Genomic DNA, 22,532 nt, shown 5'->3' with positions numbered 1-22,532 from the left:
AAGCGCTGTGAATTATGCAAGACTGTTGAATCTCAGATCTGTACCTCTGAGACAAATAATGCAATATATGTTAAGAAAAAAAAAGAAGAAGAAGAAGGTAGCGGGAGGGGAAGAATGAAGCGGGGGAAATAGGAGGGGTAGACGAACCATGAGAGACAATGGCTCTGAAAAACAAACTGAGGGTTCTAGAGGGGAGGGGGGTAGGAGGATGGGTTAGCCTGGTGGTGGGTATTGAGGAGGGCACATTCTGCATGGAGCACTGGGTGTTATGCACAAACAATGAATCATGGAACACTTCCTCTAAAACTAATGATGTAATGTATGGGGATTAACATAAGAATAAAAAAATAAAAATAAATAAATAAATAAATAAAATGATTTCTTTTTGCTTATTAAGCAGAGACCAGTCTTACATGTAAATATTCTTCTTTCCTGCAAGCTTTAGAGTTAATAATCTTAGCAGATTGGCAAAATAGACAAAGATTAGATAAATGGGGCTGTGGTCTCTACCAATCCTCAATAATGAAATCAGGTAGAGTTAAGAGTTTCAAGAAAAGGTTTGCCATAGGAAAAATAGAGTCTACATATGAAAAAGAGAAAACTTCTAATAACCAAATACAGTTGAACCTTGAACAATACAGGGGTTAGGGGCCCCAACCCCTGCCCCGCCCCAATGAAGTTGAAAATCCACATACAACTTTTGATTCCCCAAACATTTAACTACTAATAATAGTCCACTGTTGACTGAAGCATTACCAATAATATAAACAGTTAACACATACCTTGTTTGTCATATGTATTATGTACTATATTCTTAGAATAAAATAGAGAAAAGAAAACGTTATACCAAGCAAATCATAAGGAAGAGAAAATATATTTATGGTACTGTATTGTAAAAGAATCCACATATAGTGGGCTGGCATAGTTCAAACCCATGTTGTTCAAGGGTCAACTATATTTGATTAGAAATTTTCTCTTTTTTATGACCAAAACAAGGATATGACTGATACAACAACACACAAGGATTTTGAAAGTTCTGACCATTCCCTCTTCATGCTCCTACTTATTTGCATTATCTGAAGGCTGCTATTGATGGGTTCAAGAAAATACACGTAAGTGGTATATATTATGATGTGACAAATATAAAACATTAAAAAACCCATTATTTTATCTTTGCCTACAGTGAGCTTTCAAAGCTAATCACACACATCACAAAAGCTGACTTGTTTAAAGTCACTCTACTCTACTATATATGATAAACAAATTAAGAAAATAGTCAAGAAAACCTACCTTGAGAAATATCTTCTATAGCTCTTCGAATGCCTCTATCAAAAGCCCTAGCATCAGCAGGACTTTGAAAAGTAAGGCCAAATTTCTTGTCATCAATCTTCCAGTGGTGAAATGTTGGAGTGACCTTATTGTAAATGAGGTCTTTTTTAAGCATACATTCCAAAACCACCTGCCAAAAGTTAAATGCCAAAGATTACTATACATGTATCAAATAATCTAATGTAGCTCTTAAATACTAATTGAAGTGAGAATAAAAGCTATTATATTTCAGTAAATGCATTTCCCCCCACCATTAATATAGAGGTCTTGCTACTTAATCTACTTCATAAAGTCACTCAATACAGAAATTTTAAAATGGGATTAAAAAGAGGATTCTGGGAAGATGACAAAGTAAGAAGGAAACTTTCTCCCTACCTAGACAACAATTACACTGGCAGAATCTGTCTGATAGAACTATGTTGGGGGGGCGCCTGGGTGGCTCAGTCATTAGGCGTCTGCCTTCGGCTCAGGTCATGATCCCAGGGTCCTGGGATTGAGCCCCACATCAGGCTCCCTGCCCAGCAGGGGGCCTGCTTCTCCCTCTCCCACTCCCCCTACTTGTGTTCCCTCTCTCACTGTTTCTCTCTCTCCGTCAAATAAATAAATAAAATCTTAAAAAAAAAAAAGAACTATGTTGGAACTCCTTAGTCTGTTAGAAGGTTTGCAACTCCCAAGGGAAGACAAACACAGTAAACTGGGGTTAATTTTGGTCAATCTCAGCATTAGTACAGTAGCAGCTACCCACCTCCCATGGCAGGGAGTTAGGCACAACATGTTCCTGGAGCAGGTCGCACACAACTCACAGGAGCCAGAGTGGGTAAAAAGGACCCTGTCCTCCAAACATCGGTGATCTATGCTCTGATTACCAATGGCTAACTTTGATCAGAGAGGTGCAGACAAAGAGGAGGACAGCCATAATTGTTATACCTTCCCTTACTGTTGCAAGTCCCTCCTCAACAGAAGGAAGAGATGTCCAGGTTATTTAAAGGATCAGCATCCTTTTTTATCTATCATTTTTTACTTTTTCCCATTTTGGGTGCCAGACATTAAAGACTAGGACATTCAAAAACAATTACATTCCTGGGGAAAATTAGAAAGTTACTATTCATACCCAAGGAAATACTCAAAAAAGACATGAGAAGACCTAAATTTACACTTCAGGCAGATCCTCAGCACAGAGACAACTTACAACAATTTAAAGGAAAAAAAAAAGCAAAAAAGCAAATCTTGCGGAAGGGGGACAATCTGATTTCCAGAGTTACCACATAATTAGATTCATATGTTCAATGTTGAACAAAAAAGCTCAAGGCACACAAACAAACAGTAAATTCATTTTTTTTCCTTTTCCCACTGTAAGAAAAAAAGAAAATCAAGAGAAACTGTGCCTAAAAAAGGCATGGCAGATCCATTAGACCAAGGCTTAAAAAAACCATAAAACTGTCTTAAGGAGAAAGTTAAGAAAATAATGTACAAACAAAATGAAAGTATTAATAAAGAGATGCAAATAATGAATCATGGAACACTACATCAAAAACTCATGATGTACTGTATGGTGATTAACATAACATAATAATAAAAAAACATTGAATCAAAAATAAATAAATAAATTAAATTAAATTAAAAAAAAGAAAATCTAAAAAGAAACAAAGAAATTCTGGAGCTGAAAAGCACAATAAATGAAACAAAAAATTCACTACAGAGATTCAAAAGCAGATTTGAGCAGGCAGAAAAAGATATGTGAACTTGAAAATAGACAATAGACATTACTGAGTCTGAAGAACAAAAAGGAAAAGTTAAAGAAAAGCAAACAGCTTAAGGGACCCGTGGGACACCATCAAGAGGACCAACATAGGGGTGCCTGGGTGTTTTAGGTGGTTAAGCATAAGACTCTTGATTTGGGCTCTGTGATCTCAGGGTCATGAGATTGAGCCCTGTGTCAGGCTCTGCTCTCAGCATGGAGTCTGCCTGGGATTCTCTCTCCCTCTCCCTCTGCCCCTCTGCCCCGCGCCCCCCCAACCCCCCAAATAAATAAATCTTAAAAAAAAAAAAAGAATCAACACACATATTGTGGGAGCTACAGAAAGAAAAGGAAAAAGGGCCAAGAATATATATGAAGAAACAATAGTTTAAAACTTCATAAATTTGATGAAAGACATCAATATAAACATCTAAGAAGCTCAAAAAACTCCAAATAAGATGAATTCAAGAGAGCCACACATCAGACAAAGAGAGAATCTTGAAAGCAACATGACAAACGTGAACCGTCACATTCAAGGGATCCTAAAAAAGAATATTAGCAGATTTATCTTTAGAAACTTTGGGGGCCAGAAGATAGTGGACAGATATATTCAAAGTACTAAAAGAAAAAAAAAGTCAACCAAGAATCCTTTATCTGGCAAAACTGTCCTTCAAAAGTAGCATAGAAACTAAGACATTCCCAGATAAACAAAAGCTGAGAGAATGTTACTAGATCTGCCCTGCAAAAAAAGCTCAAGGAAATCCTACAAAGTGAAATGAAATAACACAAGACAGTAACTTGAAGCTGTATGGAGAAATAAAGATCTCAATAAAGGTAAGTGCATGAGTATTTTAAAAAGCAGTAAAATTTTAACACTGGTTTGTAACTGACACATAGTAAACCTTCAATAAATAGTAGTAATAATGGTGATCCACTAATCCACAATACAATAATTGCTACGAAAAACTAGATCATTATTTATAAGAAGAGACTTTTTTAATAAAGGAGGAGGAGAAATTTGAATTATAAATAAAAGCACTCAGGAGCTCAAAGAGCTTATGGATAGATTCTGAGAAGCTAAAGTTAACAGATTCTAAAGGCAGTGAAAAATTTCAACCTCCAGTGTTTTTCCTTCTTCTGGAAGAAATTCTAGAGTATTTTATAGAGAGGGGAAAAGGAAAATGCCACAGTCACTAAATAACTGCAACTTCTGAAGATATATTCCAAGCTATTTTGGGAAATATAGAGCAAAACTCCCATCATAAAATTACTGGACTGTTTGCCAGAAGTACTTAAAATAGACCAAGTCAAAAATGGGTACAAGTGCATTTTTGTTTCATTAATAACAACTAACAATTTGGGAGAGCAGAGTAACATTAAATATGTACTTTCAAACTACCATGTACTTTATTATAGTTGCTACCTTACAAATAGATAATTACATGTTTACAAATTGTATTATCTAAGAAGTAGTATAGTTGGTAACTAGACTTGAATGTTTTCACTAGTAACTTTCTGAAATATCTTTGACTCCAAGGAAAAATCATTTCACTTTTGAACTAAAAGTGCCAAATTCAAATTAGATTACTTCTAACCAAAATCAATAATTGGTATCTCAAACAGTTGCTTCACATTTAGTTTTCTGGATGATATAAAAGCTAGTATCCTTTATAAAGACACCAAGAAATATCAAACTGTATTATTATCAAATATATAATTTTACTATCTATTAATAAAAATTTGTCTTTAATGCTATGTTCTGAGCTGAGTTGGATTTTAGACATTTTTAAAAAGGAACAGAAGGAACAATGGCAGTGTTTCTCACATAACAGCAGTTCAGCTACAACAGAAGGGAGGGAGCCAGCACCCTTTAAATATATGTAGGTCATAAAGGAAAGACTGAGGAACTGCTCCAGATTAAAGGAGAATAAAGACATGTGAAATCCAAGTGCTATGTGATCTCATATGGAAGGTACAAAAATGTTATAAGAACACTATTAGGTCAGTTGAAAAAACTGGAATATGGACTGTAGATTAAAGTACCATATTATGTTAAACTTCCTAAATAGGATACTTAGACTGTGACTAAGAAGATATTCTAGTTCTTAGGAAAAATACACTGAGGTACTAAGAGGTAAAAGGCAGAATATATGCAATTTATTTCAAATAGTTCAGAAACGTGTGTGTGTGTGTGTGTGTGTGTGCGCGCGCGCGTACTGGGGGAGGGAGAGAGAATGACAAAACCAACATGGCAAAATGTTAAAAAATTGACATATTTGGGGAAAAAATTTGGTGTATTTGGGTAAAAGATGTACAGGAGATCTTATACTATTCTTGCTAAAAGTTGACTCTGCAAAGAAATGAAATGGATAAACAAAAAAGGCATAAATGCAAAATAAACAGGGCACCTAGGTAGCACTGTCAGTTAAGCATCAGACTCTTGGTTTCGGCTCAGGTCATGATCTCAGAGTCCTGAGATTGAGCCCCACCTCGGGCTCCATGCTCAGTGTGGAGTCTGCACAAGATTCTCTCTCCCAGAGGCACCTGGGTGGCTCAGTTGTTAAGCGTCTGCCTTTGGCTCAGGTCATGATCCCAGGGTTCTGGTATCGAGCCCCGCATTGGGCTCCCTGCTCCGCGGAAAGCCTGCTTCTCCCTCTCCCACTCCCCCTTGCTTGTGTTCCCTCTCTCACTGTGTCTCTGTCAAACAATAAATAAAATCTTTAAAAAAAAAAAAAAAAGATTCCCCTCTTTCCCTCAGTCCTGCCCTTCGCTCCCCTCTGCACACTCTTTCTCTAAAATAAATAGTTTTTTTAAAAGTACAAATAAACATTATCAGGAATGAAAGTGGAACAAAACTGAAAGCGCAGCAAAACTTTAGAAATAAGGAATGTAGTGTAAGATTTTATACCCCCAAATTTGAAAACGTAAGTGAAATAGCCAGTATCCTAGGAAAAAAAAAAAAAAAACTATAACTTAATCAATACCGATTGAAAAGTAAACAGAAAACCACTGGAGACCTATAACCATCAGAAAAACTGAATCAGTAGGAAGTAAAAATAAAAGTGGATAAGGGAATAGAAAATGAGATACGCTGTGATTCCTTCAGCACCTCTGAGAGATATAAAGACCATCATCAAGGAGACCATCCCCTGCAGAGAATTTAGAAGGGATTACTACCAGCAGAAATTGGAGAAAACTGTAGTCACTGACTTCTAATTAAGACACTGTTCTAACTCCTGGTGGCCGCACAAACAACAACATAAAATTCTTGGACACAGGCAATAACCCCTGCTTCCTTGCTTTGCTCTTTCCCAAGCTCCCATAGGCTGTTAGATCTCTGAATTGCTAGCTAAAACAAAACCTTAAACAATTCTCTTCACCCTCTACTGGGTCTGTATAATTTGGAGGGGACCACACAACTCTGAAGGCGTCAATCTCAATGATCTGAGGATTTAACAGCCATGAATCTTTATTAATCAATTTATACAGCAATATTTATATAACACAAAAACCATTTAGAAACACAAGAATATTCAAAAACATAATGATAGTTGGAGAGCTTCAGCCTTTGAGCTAAATTAGACCCCCCCCCAAAGAAAAAAGAAAGAAAGAGAGGGAGAGAAAGGATATAAAAGATTTGAATAACTTAATAAACAAGGTTAAACTTTATAAATCCAAACCTTTGCATTACAGTGAATTGAAGCCTTTCAGAAGGCTATGGACATTGGAATGAGAAAAGGTCTTAAATCAGTAACTGAAGTTCCTCCCAAGAAACTAAAAAAGAAAAACAGAGCAAGCAGAAGGAAGAAAATAATAATAAACAGAAACCCAATCAATTGAAATAAAAATCCATCAAAGAAAATAGAAAGAAAATCAATGAAACAAAATGCTGTTTAAAGAAAACACTGACAAATTCAAAATGAACAAACAAATCACCAATTTCAGGAAAGAAAACAAGGGACAGCACTAAGGATCTTGCAGCCTTTAGAAGTATAATTGATATATTAAGAACAACTTTTCAATCATAAATTAGACAACTTAGAAGAAATGAACCAATACTTTAAAAATCATATATTATCAAAACTCAATCAAGATAAAAGAAAACTTGAATAGTCCTATAACCATTAAAGAAATTCAATTTGTAATTAAAAGCTTTTAAAGAAATCTCTCTAAACTGACATGATTTATCTGGAGAATTCTACCAAATATTTAAAGAAGAACTAACACCAATTTTACACACTCTCTCCCAGACAACAGAAAAAGAAGGAACACTCCCCAATTCATTTTATGAGGCCAGTATTACCTTGATACCAACACCAGACAAAGACTAATACCAAAAAAGAAAACTACAGACCAATACCTCTCATAACTTAAATACAAAATTCCTTAACAAAATAGAAGCAAATCAGGGCACGTGGCTGGCCCATTTGGAAGAGAATGCAACTCCTGATCTCAGGGTCACGAGTTCAAGCCCCACATTGGGTGCAGAGATTACTAAAAAAAGTAAATAAACTTAAAAAAAAAATAGCAGCAAATCAAACCCAATGATATATAAAAAGATTATACACCATGACCAAGTAGGATTTATTCTAGGCCACAAGGCTGGGTCAACATTCAAAACTTAATCAATGTAATCTATCATATCAACAAGCTAAAGATGTGATCATACCAATTGCCTGCAAAAAGCATTTGACAAATTTGAACACCCATTTATGATAAAATACATCCGCAAGTCAGGAATAGAGAATTATCTCAATTCATTAAAGAGCACTATAAAAAACCCTGCAGCTAACATCTTACTCAAGGGTAGAAGACTGAATGTGTTTCCACTAAGATCTGAACAAGGCAAGGATGTACACTAATGCCATTCTTCTTGAACAAAGCACTGGAAGTTCTTGTCACTGCAATAATGGAAAAAAAGAAATAAAGGCATTCAGATTGAAAAGGAAGGAATACAACTGTTTGTACTTGTATATGACATGATTGTCTACACTGAAAAAATCCAGGGAATCCAAAAACCTCATAGTTCAGCAAGGTAACAGGATACAAAAATCAATCACATCTCTATACAATGAGCATGTACTAATCAAAATTATAAACACAATACTGTTTACAAATGCCCTAAGAAAAATGATACACTTAACAAAACAAATATAGGATTTACATGCTAAAAATCACAAAATGCTAATGGAAGAATTCAAAGACCTTACTAGAGACAAACCACATTCATGAATTAGAATATTCAACATAGTAAAGATGTCAATTCTCCCCAAACTGACCCATAAGTTTAATACAACTCCTATCAAAATCCAAGTAAGGATTTTTGTAGACATAGGTTAAGATTATTCTAAAATTTATATGGAAAGACACAGACCCTAGAATAGTGAAAATAATCTTAAGAAAGAAGAGTGAAATGGGAGAAATCACTACCCTATATACAAGGACAGGGAGGGCTTCCAAAATAGCTATAGTAATATAATGTGTGATACTTTTAGAATGGTGCTAGAAAAACTGGACATTCATAGGCAAAAAAAACAAAAAAAACCCCTAGACCTCAGTATTATACAATATATAAAAATTAACTCAAATCTGACCAAAGACTTAAATATAAAATGTAAATGTAAAACTATAAAACTTTTAGGAAAAAAAATCAGATAAGTCTTTGAGACTTAGGAAAGACAAAAGAGTTCTTGGACTTGACACCAAAATCATGATCAATGAAAGGAAAAAATTGATAAATTGAACATCATAAAAATTTAAAACTTTGGCTCTGCAAGACTCCATCAAGAAGATAAAAGAAGGGGCGCTTGGGTGGCTCAGTTGTTAAGCATCTGCCTTCGGCTCAGGTCATGATCCCAGGGTCCTGGGATCAAGCCCCGCATCGGGCTCCCTGCTCTGGGGGAAGCCTGCTTCTCCCTCTCCCACTCCCCCACTTGTATTCCCTCTCTATCTGTCTCTCTCTCTCTGTCAAATAAATAAATAAAATCTTAAAAAAAAAAAAAGATAAAAAGAAAACTAAGGACTGGGAGAAAATATCTGCAAAGCACATATCCCAACAAAGGACAAGTATCTAGAATATATAAAGAACTCTCAGAACTCAACATCAAACAAAACAAAACAATTCAATGAGAAAAATAGGTAAAGGACCTGAACAGATTTTTCACTGAATAGGTACAAATAAGCACATAAAAAGATATTCAACATCATTAGCCATTAGGGAAATGTAAATTAAAACCACAATGAATTCTCTCACTACACACCTATCAGAATGACTATAATAAAAAATATTAACTACACAAAATGCTGGCAAGAATGCCTAGAAACTGGAGTGTTCATACACCATTAATGGAAATGTAATACAGTGCACAGCCACTCTGGGAAAAAGTCTGGCAGTTTCTTACAAAACTATCATACATTCAACAATTGCACTCTTGACCATTTATTCCAGAGAAATAAAACTTCGATTCATAAAAAAAAACTTGTACATGAATGTTCAGAGCAGTTTTATTTTCAATAGCGCAAAATTGCAAACAGCCTACATGTCCTTCAGTGAGTCAATGGTTAAACAAATCTAGTACAAAGACATCACAGAATACTAGCCAGTAATAAAAAGGAACAAACTATTGATACACTCAACAACCTGAATGAACCCTCAGGGAACAGCAGTGAATGAAAAAAGTCAATCCTGGAAGGTTACTTACTTATGATTCTAAATATATAATATTTTTAAAATTACAAAATTACAGAAATGGAGAATAGATGAGTGGTTGCCAGGCCAAGGAGGAGGTGGATGTGGTTATAAAAGAGTAACAGGAGGGAGGATTCTTGTGGTTACTGAATGGTTTTGATTCTTTTCTGTGGATGGTAAAACTGTATAGTTCTAAATACACACTGAAATAAGTACAAGTAAAAGTAGGAAAACCTGAATATGATGGTTTGTATCAATGTGAATAAATATTCTAATTGTGATTATACTATAGTTTTACAAAATGTCACTAATGGGAAAACTGGGTAAAAAGTAACAGGATCTGTTCATATTATTCCTTACAACAACAATTAGTAATCTATAATTGTCACAATAAAAATATCAATTAAAAAGTCTATGGAACATCTGCAAAACTAGATTTCAAAAAAAATGAGTATCAACTTCTGGTAGGGAAACCTGAGACATTAAGGACACTTCCTTTTTTTTTTTTAAAGATTTTATTTACTTGACAGAGAGAGATACAGCGAGAGAGGGAACACAAGCAGCGGGAGTGGGAGAGGGAGAAGCAGGCTTCCCGCGGAGCAGGGAGCCCAATGCGGGGCTCGATCCCAGGATCCTGGGACCATGACCTGAGCCGAAGGCAGATGCTTAACGACTGAGCCACCCAGGCACCCCAAGGACACTTTCTTATAATAAAGGACATCTCAAAGCAAGAGCTAAATCATACTTGTGTCTGCAACACTAGAAATTCCATTAAATTCACAAGAAGCCAACATTAGCATCAATATTTAACATTATTTTCAAGTTCTAGCTAATGCTATACAAAAGGAAGATAAGTTGCATGAAAGAGCTTAAAGGATACCAGAAATGACCAAAAAAAAAAAAAGACAAATTGTTTAGTGTTCTGAGTGAGCAAAGATATACCAATAAAAAAGGGTAAGGACGACTAATGAGTGGAAAACTAGTATTAGCAGTTATTAAACCACATAAAACTAAAAGTAGTTAAAAAGTGAAATATTCACTTAGCAATCAACAGACAAACCAGTGGAACTGAATAGGAACTGTAATGGATTGAATTGCATCCTTCTGAAATCTAGGAAGAAAAGCTCTCATCAGAAAATGAACCAGTTGGCACCTAGATCTTGGACTTTACAATAAATTTCCACTGTTTAAGGCAGCCAATCTGTGGCATTTTGTTATGGCTGCCCAAGCAGACTAATATAAGAAGTCTAAATCAAACCATCATACTGTATTATATCATAAACTTCAAAAGTCTAGCACATAGAAGGCACTCAAATATCTGTTGATTAATTAAAGGAATAATATCAATCAACTAATCTATTAAAGGCATGCTACTATTCTATTTAGATTCATAAAGCAAAAGTAGTGAGGAAATATTTATAAAGTTAATAAAGTCAATAATTTGGGGTCAAAGAATTTGGGCTTTAATTTAGCTATCAGCGAGGTTATTAGCTATCATTAACAGTTTAATGGCAGTCGGAATGTAATGGAAGCGGTGTGCAATATATCACAATGAGGTATAAAACAGAAACATGAAGCCAAGATAGTCCGGATGAGCCTGACAGACCAAATCAGCCAGTATAAATCAATTAAACAATGAAATATTACTTTAAAATTAATAATTGAATATTAAAGAGAAAGTATAATATAATCAGTAAAGAGAGTGCTGAAGGAAGTGTTAAGCTGAAGTTTTCTGAAAAGACAAAATAAAAGCAACCAGAAAGGTAATGTGGGACATATTCCAGATCTTAATTTTCAAGAAACAGCTACTGCATGGCTCTAGAAGAAAGAGAATAGAAATGGTAACAGGCAGGGTTTTTTTCTCTTCAAGGAATACTGGCAATATTAAAGAATTAACTGGTGTAAAACAACTGCTGGGAGAAAAGTCACAAAATTCATGGCTATCCAGAAAAGCCATTAATTGTACAATTTATTATCTTTTCTAAAGATAATAATGAATTGGTAATTTCGGACTAGATGAATGTCATTAATTATCATTTCTTCCATTCCAGTCCTTCCCAGGAAAACTGGTTTGCCCAAGGTTCTTTCTCTAACTCAGTTTTCCTATTTTTCCATCTGTGACTTACCTGCAACAATAAAAAGGCAACTGTTCCTTCCCATTATCATTTCCTCAGGAGTAGCAAGCTGTCTGCCTACATTCTCTATTCCACAAAAACTTTTAACATGGTATCTTTACAGTTATTTAGTTAATGTAAAAGAGAGGAAGGCATTTCCATAAGTTCAATGCATGCTTTTGGTGAATCACGAATGAATAATTCAGTAAGGCAACATCATGGAAAGGACTGCTTTGGGAAACAGGCAGATAAATTCAAGACAAAAAAAAAAAAAAGAGTAGTGACCAGCTTATAAGTTTTTTGTGTTGAGATAAGGAAACAGAATTGTCTCAAGGAAATTTTTGGAAACTACTAAATATCAGACCCAGGTTGTAGAAAATTCAATATAATAAGCAATACAGAAGCTAGAGAAAGTTAGGTAAAACTGGGTCATGAAAAATATTAGGAGCCTTGTCTGCAGTAACACAGGCAAGATAGGAGAAATGTACAGATGAAAAGAATAAAACAGAATCAAAAACAAAGAACATTTGTTTGAATAAATGGAAGAATCACTAATTCCTAAGTCTACAACTATTATTGTTGCACTATTTGAATCCATTCACCAAGTCCACAAAAAGTTCAAGATCTTACATAGTGTAGCATAAAATATTAGCCAAAATTACAGATTAATTCTACTTTAAGGATACTCAAGATCTGAAAATCCTAACATATAAACTAAAATATAAGGTCTTATCCAAACAGAAATCTTACTCAACTGTTACCTACTTTTTCTCAGTAAATCCTTCCTTGGTTATCCAATCTAAAGTTTTAACAAACCTCCCTACAAAAAACTCCCTACCTCTTTTTCCCTGATTTGTTTTTTCCCCTTAGCACTTAGAACTGTCTAGCATATTATTTTGTTTATTTATTATAATATTTCTTTGTCCCTCACCAGAATGTTGTCTTAAAAACTGCGACTTGTTTATTTAAATATCCCCAGTGCATAGAACAATGTCTAGCACACAGTAGCTACTCAATAAATACTTGTTACATGAAAGACTCACCTTTAAAAAGGGAGTATTCCCTTTTGATAATGTAGGATTCAATGAAGTTCCTTTAGTGCAAGGTAAGCCAAAAACTCATCACATACTGGAGACTGAAATATGAATGAGAGTGGTTTGAATGACTGACAAGAAAAATTTAGATTGGATTAAAAAAGAAAATAATAGAAGATAATGAAGCCAGAAAGAGTCTAGTGAAATTGGGAGAAAACTGGAGTACAAAGTGATAGAGTAAGCACGACACTCTAAGAGCAAGGAAAGGGGAATAAAATAGAAATGACAGGAAATTGTAAAATTCCTCAAATAGAACAGTTTTGAGTAACAACCAGATCCAGGAAAGTAGGTTGCTGAAATGAAGACCAGAAGGTCAAGACTATGCAAAGAAAAGCAGCCAAAAATGATGATGAGGCTCAGATGTGGAAAAGCTGGCTATGGGAAGGAACTGCTACGGTCAACAGATGAAAATGAAAGCTAGAGGATGGGATCTAAATGGTACAGAGTGTCAACAGAGGGATGTATATACATGGGTGATAGAGTAATATCCTGTAAGAGGAGTAAGGAACAATAAAAATGCTGAACTATCTCTACTCCCACTCCCATTTTTCCCCTAACTTTGCAGTATTATGGTGACTAGAACCAGTATCTTTCAAGAGAGAGAGCTGGTGAATCCTAAGCAAAAAGTTAGTTAATGCAATTGATTTTCAGTGGAGGAAAAGTTCTGTAGAAGGACTGATGGTTCACAATGGAATAATTCACAGAGGCACAGTGGGAAAGGTTAAGCAGAAAATTGTTGTTCTGTACTTTTATAAAGTTTAATCCAAGGCAGAAAGATGATCCCTGATCTTCTAAGGTTTCCAATGGTGGAGAGTGGGTAAGTTTCATTTTTTAAAAAAGCCACTGCTATATTTTAACTACTTTATTTTCTTCCTAGAAAACAAACACTCTAATTTTGTTTTAAGCTCTACTATCTGGAAAGAAACCCCATTTTAAAAATGTGTCTTTTTAAACAACAGAACTATTATCATATAGGCATTTTAACTTTTTAAAAAAAAATTATTTTATTTATTTGACAGAGAGAGAGAGAGATCACAAGTAGGCAGACAGGCAGGCAGAGGGAGAGAGAGAAGCAGGCTCCCTGCTGAGCACAGAGCCTGATGTGGGGCTCGATCCCAGGACCCTGGGATCGTGACCTGAGCTGAAGGCAGATGCTTAACCATCTGAGCCATCCAGGCATCCCGGCATTTTAACTTTTATAACCATTTTTATCCACAGCCTAATTACTTACTAATCAAAAAAACAATTCCTTAAATCTCTGGCAAATTCTTAAAACTTGAAATGTTTATTTTTCCTTTCTTCATTTTAATATTACTTTGTCACTCTAAGCTTATAATGATATCTATAACTTTGCTTTGACATAGCACAGTGCCTTTTTCTTGTTTCCACAGAATGTTTTAAGTAACCCAGATGTTTTAAGAGTCCTACTTTATCTTTCTATACAGCCTACCCTATTTCTTGTTATCTTAGTATATAATAAGCTTTTAAAAGCATACTACCTTTGGGCGCCTGGGTGGCTCAGTTGGTTAAGCGACTGCCTTCGGCTCAGGTCATGATCCTGGAGTCCCTGGATCGAGTCCCGCATCGGGCTCCCTGCTCGGCAGGGAGCCTGCTTCTCCCTCTGACCCTCCCCCCTCTCATGTGCTCTCTGTCTCTCTCATTCTCTCTGTCTTCAAATAAATAAATAAAACCTTAAAAAAAAAAAAAGGCATAATACCTTTAAATTAGTAAATTTTTTATTGTCTACTACATAAAATTATTTTAAATAGTTATTTTAGAATTCCATAATTAAAAACTGTTTTTAGTAATATTTTAGCAAAATTTTAAATATTATTAATAGTTTATTCAGTACTCATAAAGACTCTAAAGGTATATTATAATTCAGTGTTCAAATTTATATATCACATGCAATTTAGCTAAAATGGTCAAATAATACAATCTATACATATGGTAAATACTCCGATAAAATGCCTATAAAGTAAGAGTGTCATATTAACAGAGAAGGGTCACTTTATCTAGTGAAAATTGAATTCAAAAGAGAAAGTTTCTATCATGGGAAATGTGAAGCTCTACAGTGAAGATTATCTACCCAAATTAACAGTTAAATTTTAGTTAGCATTTTTAAAAATGTGATCCAAGGTAACACTAGCTTTTACTAGAGAAATCAAGGCTGTAAAGATTTAGAAGGAAATGGAGGCTATAATTCATATAAATTAAAAAAAAAAAAAAAAGGCAGTTCTGAGAATCCATCCTTGTCAAAACTATTCCACCCATCCCCAAGTGTCATTATTACCTAATGAAAGGTAGTATTTCATTATCTTGGGCTACAACACCAAAACCTGATATTTCTTTTGAATTCCTTCTCAATCATCAATAAAGTATGAAAGTCAATGTAGAGCAGAACATTCCAACTTTTTCCTCAGGCATGCTTAGAAAAATAACGATTGTAAGGCAACCTGGAAAGAGGAGGAACTGCTAGTGGTCAAGAGGCAAGCAGCCTGAACTTTGACCTATTCAGGAGCTCTAATTTAGAGTAGGAAAGTGTAGCCTGAGAAATAAATTCCACTTGTTTAAGCATCACAAAAAAAGGCAAGTTACAGGTAAGCATTATAGGAAATAATTTCTGATCCTCTGAATGAAGGAATGAATGACCTCATTGCACAAAAGCCTGCCTTCCTGAAAAAATCCCAGTCAGCCTGCTCTTTATCTGTGCTCCCTTTCTTGTAAAAAAAAAAAAACGTGAACTATAACCCTTTGGGAAGTGTAACAAGACATTTTTAGTACAAGTAACTGTAAATCAAAGACTGGAAAGTCTTCTACCAAAGTGCTTCTTTTACCTTTGAGAAAAGCCATCTTTCTTCTTCACTACTGTTAACCAGTATTCTGACTTATACACACTCTTTAAAGTATTATCTAGTATTTCTTTATTAGCTACACAAGTGTTCTCAGATTACTAATTATCGATCCTTTCTTAAAGGGCACAAGTTTTCTTAGAGGATATGAAAGGAAGGGATTTCACTTCATTTCTATAATTCATCTAAGGTAGATGATTCTACAATGTGACTCACATAAAAAATGGGTACAGAACAGTTTTTACCAAATATCTTTTACATGATTAACTATTGCATGGAGATAACAGTTAATTGCAGTTTACTCACCAAGGATTTTAAAGAAAACCATCAACTTGGGAAGAACTTTGTAAAACTATAGACTTGACAGTCATAAGGTACTACTTCTTTTTTAGATAAATCATGAAACTAGAATCCAGAAAAATGGATTAAAATAAAACCAATCAAGGGGCGCCTGGGTGGCTCAGTCGTTAAACGTCTGCCTTTGGCTCAGGTCATGATCCCAGGGTCCTGGGATCGAGCCCCACATCGGGCTCCCTGCTGGGCAGGAAGCCTGCTTCTCCCTCTCCCATTCCCCCTGCTTGTGTTCCCTCTCTCGCTGTGTCTCTCTCTGTCAAATAAATAAATAAAATCATATCTATAGATAAGGACATTAATGATCCCAAAATACAGTGATAATGAAAAAGATATACACTTCAATTCTGTTATTGCTTCAGTATTATCTTGATCAGATGTGCATACCCCAGAAAGGGGGCCAAATAAATGTGCTTATTTCAATATCCCTGTCCCATTTGTCTAGAGATTCCATAAGATTTTGCTGTTTTCAATTTATATCCATGCATTACTGCCTCCGCCTTTAATCACTCAAGTCCCCATCACCTAAAACTCTTTACTATAGGCTAATCCCTACAAGAAAAATGGCAACCCTCCAACTGAAAGTAATTTTTCTTTTATGTCTACACAGAGATACACTTATCATCCATGTTTCACAAATAACAAGTTTCTTCTAGGCAAAATGGTCAGGTGAAACAACAGATGTTCTGATTCCTGGGTCAGTGCTTCTATCAGAAAAACCTATTTTCTTGTTGGTCTATTATGATTCTCTACCCTAGGATTAGGTTATGGGCTCAAATTAACTCCTGACATAATGAAGTAAGTTTTCATGTGTTCTTTATGAATCCGTTTTATTCTCACTAGCTTTATGTCAAAGCCACACTCTGAGTAACCACCTAATCCATCAATCTGAGGTTTCTCTGACCAGTTTCACTCCTAGTTAATGCAGACTTGGTCCCATATTTAATTATCCTAAAGTAAACTGTCCACCTTCATTAATGTAACTAATAATCTGTTTCACTCTGATTATTCCTTTTCTCTACTTCACATCTAGGTCATCTTTTCCTTGTTTTTATGCTTTTTCTAGCAAGGTTTTTTCTCCAACTCTTTCTCCATCTTTGACTTGTCTTCTCTTCGCCTATTTTCATGAAGCTAAAACATGCCTTAAATCTTCACTATTTCACTCAGTTCCTAAAATCTACAACCTCTCCTCCAACAACATTCCCATTATTATTAGCTCAGACAAGAAGCATAAACTCCAGGACAGGTCACCACAGGCTCTTTCTTAGACGTTTACAAGGCTTATTTAAATAAGTGTTAGTATATGCCATCTACCATCTTATGCAAACTCAAAACCACCCTTAAATATTCAAACTTTTAGAGATGACATGTTAAATTTATTATATACACTTATGACTTCAACTGGGATTTCCTACAATCCTAAAACCACATTCTGGTTAATTGAGATACATTATCAGGAATGAATCATAAACTCAAAAAACAGAGTTGGAAAGCTTTCAAGAGGATTTAGGGTAACTCTCCATTTAATTGAGGCAGAAACTGGGGGACAGACAAGTTGGGCAACTTTCTAAATTACTAAAACAATTCAGTAATAAAAAATATCCAGAAACCAAACCAGAATTAAAAGTAGACTTATTCAAAATGTTCATGTATTGAAAGAATTATTTGGAACTTAAAACACATTTTCAGTAGAAATAACATTATGGATGCTAACTAAATGGGCTTACAAACTAGTCCCCAATTACATATTTAAAGGGAATTCTAGTTATTTTTAAGAGTCTTGGAAATTTTTGGCATTTTATTCTAATTCTGCTTCTAAGTGTATGCTTTCCTTTTGCTTGATGCAGAAATGACATTAACATTACTCAGCTTTTCAGGTATCCTGATTGCAGTTGGTTTTTGGCTCACAAATAAAAAAGAGCTTTCCACACTAATTAAAAGAGAGTAAATATCTAACATTACCAAAGTTTAGATTCAAATTTTAAAATACATAGATAGAAGAAAACACTCATCTGGGTAGAAGACAGTAGTGTTAAAACTTAGTCTGGCAACCAGGTAGTCTTATGAGCCTAGAATAACTAGATTAATAGAGAATGAAGAGAAAGAACCTGATAAAACAGACTCCAGAGAAGGAGCCAGTAAAATTTTCTGTAAGGTTCCAGATACTTATGGTCTCTACTGAAACTACTCAGCTTGTCATTGTAGTATGAAAGCAGCCAAAGACAAAATGTAAAAGAAAGGCTATGTTGCAAAAAACTTTATTTATGGACACTGAAATTTGAATTTTATGTAATTTCCATGTGTCACAAAATTTACTCTTCTTCAATTTTTTTCAATCACTAAAAAGTGTGAAAACCATTTTTTTAAAGATTTTATTTATTTATTTGACAGAGAGAGACACAGCAGGGAGAGAACACAAGCAGGAGTGGGAGAGGGAGAAGGCTTCCCGCGGAGCAGGGAGCCCGATGTGGGGCTCGATCCCAGGACCCCGGGATCATGACCTGAGCCAAAGGCAGATGCTTAACGACTGGGCCACCCAGGCGCCCCACCATTCTTTTTTTTAAAACTTGAAGAAGTTTTTTGTTTTTTTTTAAGATTTTATTTATTTGTCAGAGAGAGAGAGAGAGCAAGAGCAAGCACAAGGAGGGGGAATGGCAGGCAGAGGGAGAAGGAGCACGGAGCCCGATGCGGGACTCCATCCCAGACCCTGGGACCATGACCTGAACTGAAGGCAGACACTTACCGACTGAGCCACCCAGAGGCCCTGTAAAAACCATTTTTAACTCATGGGTCATGCAAAAACATGTGGCAGGCCTGGATATTTCCGGTGGACTACAGTTTGTCAACCACTCTCCACTAGGGGAGAGTGAGAAAGAAGGAAAGGCAGATTGTACCTGGTTTAATAACTGGGGGGACTATACGTGAATTATATCTAATAAAAAATGTAGCTCCTTTCTAACACATACATTCATGAGTCTCAGTTGCAAAGAACAGGCATATTTCACTGTCTTTAAGATTAAAAGAGCTTAGAAACATAATCACTGATCCTAGGCAAAAATCATTCTAATCAAACTTTAAGTAGATAATTCATTCTATAGAATCTTAAAATTATAGCAGTAGGTATATTATTCATTACCATTTTGTCCCTGAGTCGCTCTCCACGGATAAAAAAGTCAGCACAGCCATTCTCTTCCTGGTGAGGGACTTTGAAGACCGTGACGCAGCTTAGTCCACTCCCTCCAAGTGGTAACCATCCACCACTTGAGTCATCCCGGGTCATCACCACAGCTCGCACTCGTGCATAACTATTACTAAAACAGATGTAAAGATTAGAAATTAGGTTTTCTATAAACAAGAAACAGCCAAGCTGTCAGTCTTATTTGAGAAATCAAAGACCACATTAGTTAATGTGTGGTAACTAAAATGTTTCCTACTTCCATGACAGTCCACAAAGTAACCTACTTGAAAGAGGTAAAAAACCACAAACTAACTTAAAAGGTTAACCTTCATTTTGAAGACTAACCTTACAACAAAAGACTGCAGATCTTGTTTTTCAATTCATCATTTGAGTAGTTGAAACACATCTGATTGCCATGGAACAAGTTATAAGGGACCCCAGAGACAAATATTGTCAAATTATATAGGCCACCATCAAACTTATTTATGTCCACCTGTTGCAATATAATCAGGACAAATTACTGCTATATTTTAGCACATTTAATTATGACATCTCTAAGTTTCTAACATTTCTAGATTATAAAGTGCTGAAACAAACACAGTACAGAAGCCACATTTTTTATTTCTTCTAACAACTGGGAATCTAAATCACACAGATCATATAAAGACAAATGTTCTATTTCAAGAACTTATCAAGCAAATTCATCTACAGAAACTTTTCATGCTCTCTTTTTAGCAGTCTCTAAAGAGACCACATTCTAGTTCTAGCCAGAATCATTTCCCAATATTAACCACAACTGTTCTTTACGTAAAATCTAAGAAATGTGTCACATAAAGTAGTATTTTAGATTACTGACATCTAAGCATTATAGTTCCAAACTTTTAATATAATAATTATTAATGAAATCCTTTCTGAAAGTAGTATATCTTGACAACTTCTTAGAAAATTGTATTAAATATAATTTAAACTTGTCTTGGTTACTATGAATATCAACTGAGGTTCTATGTAACAGTTCTGTGCTACTTAGTGTCTTTGCATGTTCCAAGTGTTAGGTTGCCAGTTGTCATTTCTATTGTCCTAGTGCTTGTCTAAAATCTCCCCCTAGTTGATTTTTTTTTTTTTTGCTTTACATATTTATACTTTACATACAATAACATATTGATCTTAAATATAAAATTCAACAAATTCTGACAAATGTACACATCTGCATAACCAACATGATAATCAAGATATGGAACATTTTCATGACTCCAGAAAATTCCCTTAAGCCTCCTATCCATCAAATAGGTAACCACTGTTCTGTTTCTAAATAAATAATAAGCTTTTACTGTTACGGGCTTTCAGTACCCATAGAATCAAACAGAACCACCATTTGTACCCTTTTTGTCTGACTTATTTGACTCATTATATTGTTGTATTAGTTCACTCTTTTTTACTGCTAACTAGTCCTTCACTGAATAAATACATCACAATTCACTTGTTTCTTGTATTGATGGGCATTTGGATTGTTCCTAGTTGCTGACTATTCTGAATAAAGCTGTTATATAAATATTCTTGTACAAGTCTTTTTGTAGACATACTGCTTTCATTTCTCTTAATATGGAGGAATGGAACTGATGGGTTACAGGATAGTATGTTTAGCTATAAAAGAAATTTAACAAACTGTTTTCCAAAGTGGTTTTATCATTATACATTCCCATCAATAATGCATGATAATTTCAGTTGCTCCATATCCCTACTAATATTTGGTGTTTCTAGTCTTAAATTTTACTCATTATAGAGAGTTTACAGTGGCAACCCATTATGGTTTTAATATCAATTTCCCTGATGACTCATGGTGTTGAACAACTTTTCATATGCCCATGGGCCATTTATATGCCATCCTCTTTTTAAGTCTTTGGTCATTTTTTATTATGCTTATATTATTGATTTTTTAGAAGTTCTTTATATATTCTTGACCCAAGTCTTTTGTCAGAAAGCTTAGTATACTTTTAAAGTGTCATTGTGTTATGGTCGAGTGAGGAGTCTAAAGTCATATTTTTACAAGTTGGATCCTGACTCAGCAACTTATTAGTTGTGTGTCCTTGAGATAGTTACTGTATGCACCGTTCATAAACATAAACAATGCCTGACACATAATAAACAATATGTAAGTATTAATTATTATTACTAAAACAAAGAATTAAAATTGTAGTAGTCATCCTCATAATTCAAAGCCAAGAAGGACCTGGGAAGAGATAAAATTTACAAAGTCAACCATAATTCTCTATTATTGGAGTCAAACTATCAAACTAATTCTTTAAGGGAAGTGCTACAAGTCTTCAGCTTTACAGGTTACTGTTCTAAGCTTTTTATTATTCAGAGGCTCTGATTCTTGTCTGGGCCCCGTTCTTATCAATCTTCAACTCAGAGCCGGTCAGTATTCTATGAATGCATACCATAAAAAGCTGGTCTGATGGAAGTATCAAATTGGAGTCCTACTCTTAGGATGGGCTGGAACCTCTATTATAAATAAACGTGACATGTATACCAAGAAGCCAGGGAAGCTTGTTACACTGAGAACCAGCTTGGAGGGACAGAATCAATACTAGACAAAGGTCATTTGGTTTGTCAAGAATTTAACCTAAGGATACCCCAGAAGCACAGCACATAACTTAGACGTATTAGATTCAGATTAACTGTGAACTGAACTCATTCATTTAAAGGTCAATATGTTTGAAGTTCAGTGAAGTCACAAAGGTAGAACTTGGGTTAAAACCAAACTTCAAGTTCCCAACAAGCATTTAAGTATTTATTTTACTGTAAGATCCTGACTCTTCCTTCTTACCTAATTCTGTAAGTAAACTGGGAAGTTTAAGAATTTTATCCTAGGTTCTACAAGACTTAAAAACCCAAGGAGTAAAATAACCCATTCAGAAGCTCAGGGTATATTTTGACTTTAGAGTACGAGAGTAGTTAACCTCTTTAGGGCATATAGACTCTTATTTTTTCATCTTTGACTTTTTACTAATTCTCATTTACAACTGTATAATGCTTCTCAGCATATTTTATATTTAAAAGATATAAAAATGTCCATAAGTAAGAGTATTAGAAAATATATAAAAATCCTAAGTAGTTATTTTAGGATGGTGAAGTTAGGTATTTCCCCTTCATTTCTGTTTCTTCAAAATTATTTTATAATTAATATT

General features: G+C 34.9%; 1 protein-coding gene across 3 annotated transcripts in view; it reads right to left on the bottom strand.

Moving 5' to 3' along the window:
• SPRED1 (sprouty related EVH1 domain containing 1) overlaps positions 1-22,532 on the bottom strand; it is a 121,053-nt gene that overhangs the window by 42,454 nt on the left and 56,067 nt on the right. Inside the window, exons 1-3 of one of the 3 annotated variants that reach the window (XM_081830872.1) lie at positions 19,695-22,342; positions 19,303-19,477; positions 1,291-1,459 (exon numbers count right to left, since the gene is read on the bottom strand). In XM_081830872.1, the coding sequence (XP_081686998.1) occupies positions 1,291-1,459; positions 19,303-19,477; positions 19,695-19,750 (400 nt within the window). In that variant the 5' untranslated portion in view covers positions 19,751-22,342. Of the gene's footprint in view, positions 1-1,290; positions 1,460-19,302; positions 19,478-19,694; positions 22,343-22,532 lie in introns of those variants that run through there. The other 2 variants (XM_081830870.1, XM_081830871.1) reach the window with 2 other exon arrangements.

Source organism: Leptonychotes weddellii, chromosome 9 (genome assembly GCF_054177405.1).
Source record: "Leptonychotes weddellii isolate Sample4059 chromosome 9, ASM5417740v2, whole genome shotgun sequence".
Taxonomy (NCBI): domain Eukaryota; kingdom Metazoa; phylum Chordata; class Mammalia; order Carnivora; family Phocidae; genus Leptonychotes; species Leptonychotes weddellii.
This window is presented reverse-complemented; position numbering and strand designations above follow the sequence as displayed.